This window comes from Lucilia sericata, unplaced genomic scaffold, assembly GCF_015586225.1.
Source record: "Lucilia sericata isolate MDLA Ls3-8-SP2 unplaced genomic scaffold, ASM1558622v1 Contig001242F_arrow, whole genome shotgun sequence".
Taxonomy (NCBI): Eukaryota; Metazoa; Arthropoda; class Insecta; order Diptera; family Calliphoridae; genus Lucilia; species Lucilia sericata.
This window is the reverse complement of record NW_023995199.1, coordinates 37,524-43,302: the sequence shown is the minus strand read 5'-3', so window position 1 is coordinate 43,302 and position 5,779 is coordinate 37,524. Positions and strand designations below refer to the sequence as shown.

General features: G+C 31.3%; 1 protein-coding gene across 1 annotated transcript; it reads left to right on the top strand.

The window, feature by feature from the left end:
- Nucleotides 1-892: 892 nt before the first annotated feature.
- Nucleotides 893-4,006, top strand: LOC119610600 (probable cytochrome P450 12d1 proximal, mitochondrial). The gene is given in 6 exon segments (XM_037965895.1): nt 893-1,397; nt 1,462-1,796; nt 1,867-1,983; nt 2,044-2,488; nt 3,413-3,527; nt 3,530-4,006. Coding segments are annotated over 6 exon segments (1,566 nt in total). The 5' UTR covers nt 893-1,301; the 3' UTR covers nt 3,988-4,006.
- Nucleotides 4,007-5,779: the final 1,773 nt, after the last annotated feature.

The following is a 5,779-nucleotide window of genomic DNA, read 5'->3' as shown; positions in this document are numbered from 1 at the left end:
TCTTACAACCGGCCCTGTCAATCACCAACTATAAAGAATTATAACAAAATCGGTATAATTTTCTGAATACTCCAGTGAATTAAACTTAATTGAATTCGTCTCTTTATTAATAAAACAAATATGGTGAAATATTTAAATGCTAGTTAAAAAAAAATAATTACTAGATTAATTAGTACTTAGGTATTGATAATAATCAATGGCAAAAACAAATTGCGCATTTTAAACAAAGTAATGTGAGTAAAAATAACTTTAGCGCCGCCAACAGTAGAAACTAAAGTGTTTTTTTTTGCAAACAAATTTGTTTACATTACAAAAAAGTGCTGATCATTCTATTAAGTTTGTATACAATAAACATACAACAATGACAAGCAAAAATAGCGAAGCAGAAAATAATCAGAATGTCATTAACAATATCGTTTGATCAACTGAGAGAGAAAAATATAAACTCTTCTAACTGTTAATACTGTTAACTGCAAACCTGCTTGAATCTGAATAAAGAAAGAGAGAAATTTGTTTTAATAATCAAAATAAATTAAATAAAATGAAAACTAACTTTAGAACTAATACCCTACACTACTGTAGCATTGGTATGTCTGCTCATATTTGTGACATACAAAAATAATGATCGTACAAGTAGCTTTAAATTACACAAATTGATCCCGTAATATAGATCATTCTGAAATCTCAAAATATCTCAAATTTTCAAATATACTAAAGAGTTTAAAATCCTAACTAGCTGAAGAGTGACTTTTTACGTCCACAAGCTGATCAAATAAAATTTAAAAAGATCCCTTAGTAACCCATATATAGTTTCTATACTTGATTAGCCAGACATTTTTTTCTTAGAAAACAACAGATAAAGTGTCTAAAAGTCTGCTTATATCCGCTGGGAAATACTTTATCAATATTAATGACCATGCAAAATTTAAACTGTCTGTGTGGTAACCGATCTCAGTTGATAACAATAAATTCAAATCCTTATCTCTCTCACTCTCATAAAGATGATTTTAAAAAATGCTTTCATTTCATAAGGTTTAATATAACTAACCTTTACAATAACAATATTCAATGGCCAGCTGATTGTGTCCGATCTACCTACTATATATAATTAAGAGATACCCACTCTAAACTGATAAGCACAGTACGCCAGCGATAAACCAGTTATCAAATATATAAAAATACGCGAGAAACTTATTTTATAGTCAAACCAACTTTAATTTGAAATTAGTTTGCTTAGAACGCTGGAACGGTAAAGTTTAGATCTCAGAATTAATTTTTAAAAAATTTGTAAATAAATCAAAATGTTTGCACGTAATTTAAAATTGCAATTAACATCAACAAAACTAAAAACTAATATATTTTTATTAGAAAGATTATTAAGCACACAAAGCACGACGGTAATTATTAACAAATTAACTAAAAAGTTTATTTTAAATTTAATTAAATTATATATTATTTAAGTTTGCTACAAATTTTGATGAAGCTTTGGATTATAAAGCCATACCCAGACCCAGCACATTGGGATTTATGCGTGATTTTATGCCAGGTGGCAAATATGAAAATGTTTCATTCTTGGATTTTGCCAACGAAATGCGTAAAAGTTATGGTGATATATTTGTGCTGCCTGGTTTATTTGGTAAACCCGATATGGTTATGGTATTCAATACCAAAGATATAGAAACGGTTTATCGTAATGAGGGTCAATGGCCTCAAAGGCAAGGACTTGATTCCGTTAGACATTTTAGAGAAAAAATCAAGGCAGATTTCTTTAATCAAACTATCGGCTTGCCAGTGTCGTAAGTGCCAAAAGTAAACTAAACTTACAAAACTATATAAATCTCATATATATCAATTCTATTATTTCAGCCAAGGTGAACAATGGGGTAAAATGCGTTCCAAAGTCAATCCCGTTTTAATGAAGCCTCAAAATTTAAGCATGTATTTGAAGCCACTACAAGAAATCAATGACGAATTCATTTTACGGTAAGAAAGCCTAATACGGTACAAATAATATTTTATTAAATGTATAAACTCCATTTTCAGCATTAAAGAAATACGTGATCCCGAAACCTTAGAAGTTCCTGGTAATTTCGATAATGAACTAAATCGTTTGGCCTTTGAGTCCATTGCTTTAGTGGCACTTAATAGACGATTGGGACTTATAAGCCGGGCTCGTAATAATCCCGATGCTGAACGTTTAATTCAATGTACCCGTTTGAATTTTGACTATGCCTTTAAATTAGATGTACAACCTTCAATGTGGAAAATTATTCGTACTCCTACTTATTACAAAAGTATGAAGGTACAGGAGGATCTGTTTAAGATTACACTTAAATATGTGAACGAAACGCTCAAGCAAATCGAAGAGAAACAAAAGAATGGAGACGATAATCAAGAAGTGTATAGTGTTTTAGAAAAGCTGTTGGTAAGGGATGAGAAATTGGCTATAGTTACGGCTATGGACATGTTAATTGCTGGTGTTGATACGGTAAGTACTAATAAAAGAAAGTGAAGATATTTAAGATCGATAAGGAACTACGGATTTGCCAATAGTTCATCTTTAGTATAATTCTAGTTCAGTTCAGTTCTAGATCAGTTCTAGTTCAGTTCTAGTTCAGTTCTACTTCAGTTCTAGTTCAGTTCTAGTTCAGTTCTAGTTCAGTTCTAGTTCAGTTCTAGTTCAGTTCTAGTTCAGTTCTAGTTCAGTTCTAGTTCAGTTCTAGTTCAGTTCTAGTTCAGTTCTAGTTCAGTTCTAGTTCAGTTCTAGTTCAGTTCTAGTTCAGTTCTAGTTCAGTTCTAGTTCAGTTCTAGTTCAGTTCTAGTTCAGTTCTAGTTCAGTTCTAGTTCAGTTCTAGTTCAGTTCTAGTTCAGTTCTAGTTCAGTTCTAGTTCAGTTCTAGTTCAGTTCTAGTTCAGTTCTAGTTCAGTTCTAGTTCAGTTCTAGTTCAGTTCTAGTTCAGTTCTAGTTCAGTTCTAGTTCAGTTCTAGTTCAGTTCTAGTTCAGTTCTAGTTCAGTTCTAGTTCAGTTCTAGTTCAGTTCTAGTTCAGTTCTAGTTCAGTTCTAGTTCAGTTCTAGTTCAGTTCTAGTTCAGTTCTAGTTCAGTTCTAGTTCAGTTCTAGTTCAGTTCTAGTTCAGTTCTAGTTCAGTTCTAGTTCCAGTTCAGTTCATTCTAGTTCAGTTCTAGTTCAGTTCTAGTTCAGTTCTAGTTCAGTTCTAGTTCAGTTCTAGTTTCAGTTCTAGTTCCAGTTCTAGTTCAGTTCTAGTTTCAGTTCTAGGTCAGTCTAGTCAGTTCTAAGTCTAGTTCAGTTCTAGTTCAGTTCTAGTCCAGTTCTAGTTCTAATTTTAGATTTATTGACTATACTATTGGTATAGTAAATTTAGAGATACTATTTAATCTTCCTCTCCTTTATAGACTAGCGTAACTCTTATCTCCATACTTCTGTGCCTGGCTAAAATCCCGAGAAAACAGCAAAAATTACGCGAAGAAATTCTTAAAGTAATGCCCACCAAAGACACCGAACTGAATGAAGCAATACGAAAAATTTACCCTATTTGAGGGCTGTCATCAAAGAATCAATGCGCTTCTACCCCAATGGTACTGGCTCTTTCCGTAATCCCGTGCAAGATGTCATACTATCCGGCTACAGAATACCCAAAGGTTCAAATGTAGTAATGAATTTTAATTGTTTGCTAAAAGATGAAGCCTTCTTCCCACAACCGGATAAATTTTTGCCTGAACGTTGGTTACGTGATGAGAACAATAAAAAAGACAAATTAGATCCTTTCAGCTATTTGCCCTTTGGTGTTGGACCACGTATTTGTGTGGGTAAACGTTTAGCTGAATTAGAAATGGAAGTGGTACTTTTGAAATTATTAAGAAATTTTGAAGTTGAATTTAATTATGATGCCTCAAAACCGTTTAAAGCTTTTTTCATAAATGTACCCGGTATACCCATGCGTTTTACCTTTAAAGATATTAAACAATAAAGTGTAATTTAAGAAAAAACCGTAAAATAATTTGTTTATGTATATGTCCTTTGTATTGCGATGTAAATAAATATTGTGCATTTTAAAGAGGACATGGCATGGTAATGATAATAATGAAATTGATGACAGTTTATTATGTGGAACACTTTGGTGTTGTTGTTGCTGTTGATCCTATTGCAAATGTCATGTACATAAAAATTAAATTAAACGTAAAATAATTTGGTGAAACTGAAAATTTAACAGTAAATATCTCATTTTATATGCATGACTATGGTTAGAAGCAGAAGAACATTGCCAACTAGTGCCAACTAGTTTCAAATTGCTTTCACTATGTTTGTGGCAAAAATGAAACCATTGACGATTACTGCCACTATTATATATACAAGGGGTAAAATTTATATTTTTTTTTGTTTTGGCGTTTGAAACCTGAAGAGCGAAATAGTCAATAAATGTTACAAAAAAGTACCAAAATTTGGACTTTGGTTTCAAAGTTGTGTTATTAAAATAATTTTTATTAAAATTTAATATATTTTATAGTCTTAACCCTTAACGCGAACACTTTACTTGCATTTGATGAAAGTGTGCATTTTATTTTGTAATTTAACCCAAAAGTACCTGTTTTGTTTTTCCCCCTTATTACCCTTAATTTCCGTTTTAATTTCCATTTAATATTGCCAACTATATAACAACAACTATTTAAATAAGCTTAATGCAAAATTTTTGTCAAACCAATATGTTGTTTTTTCAGTTTTACACAAAGTGCATGGAATAAATTTTAAAATATTCAATGTAGAATTTTTCAACATTAATGTTGTGGTTAAAAAGGACTAATTAAGAGGGAACTAAAACACAATGTCTATTGTTTAAGCTATTTACTAAAATACAACTATGACTATTATCAAAGTGCAGTTCTAGTTACGTTTTCAAGTCCATGGAGTTCATCTATTTTGCATATACGAGCCAAATGACAAAGGCATGTTAGGAAAAAGGGTAAAAAGAACACCAAATGGGTTGGCAATTTACTATTTGCAACCAAAACAATGTGTTTAGACAACAACTGTGAATTAACTACATTAAATAGCTCAGTTTTTTTTTAATCTTTTCAAATGCTAAACAACAAAATGAGAAAAAAAATTAAAAACAAAAGAAATATTTAAATGGCTACAAAATGAGGTTTACAATAAACAGTTTTTTTATCCAAAAAATAAAAACAAAAATTTTTCTTTTAGCTTTAGTAGTTGTAGTTATTAAGAACATGTTTGTCTCTATGAATGTCTGTCTGTAAGTGTAAGTTAGTTTATATTCACATTCATATTAGTGATACTTGGCAAATTGTAAGTGTTAGCGTTGGCAGCTGGCAGTTGCATCCACAATGGTGGCGGCAACATTACCAACATCATCATCACCCGTAGTACCAGAGTGCAATTGGAATATGTAAATTTAATTAGCATCTAATTTTGCAAACTAACTAAAACACATACACACTTATGATTCTATAGGTTTGTGTACTTCATGTACACAAATTCGCAACTACAACATACATATGTACATATGTTTGTACATATGTGTAATTGAATCCAATGTGTTTGAGTGTTTAAGTAGAATCAGGAAAAAAAAGCACAAAAAGAACCTTTCCAAAAACTGAAACTATACTTTGACACACATTTATTGTGGTTTACTGTGGAGCTTATCGTTAAGAAATTAAAAAAAAAAATAGCGGAAGCAATAATGAACTATTCCCCGGACTTCTTCTTCTTATAGGTTGTAATGAAACCAGTTTATGGATAAGGCT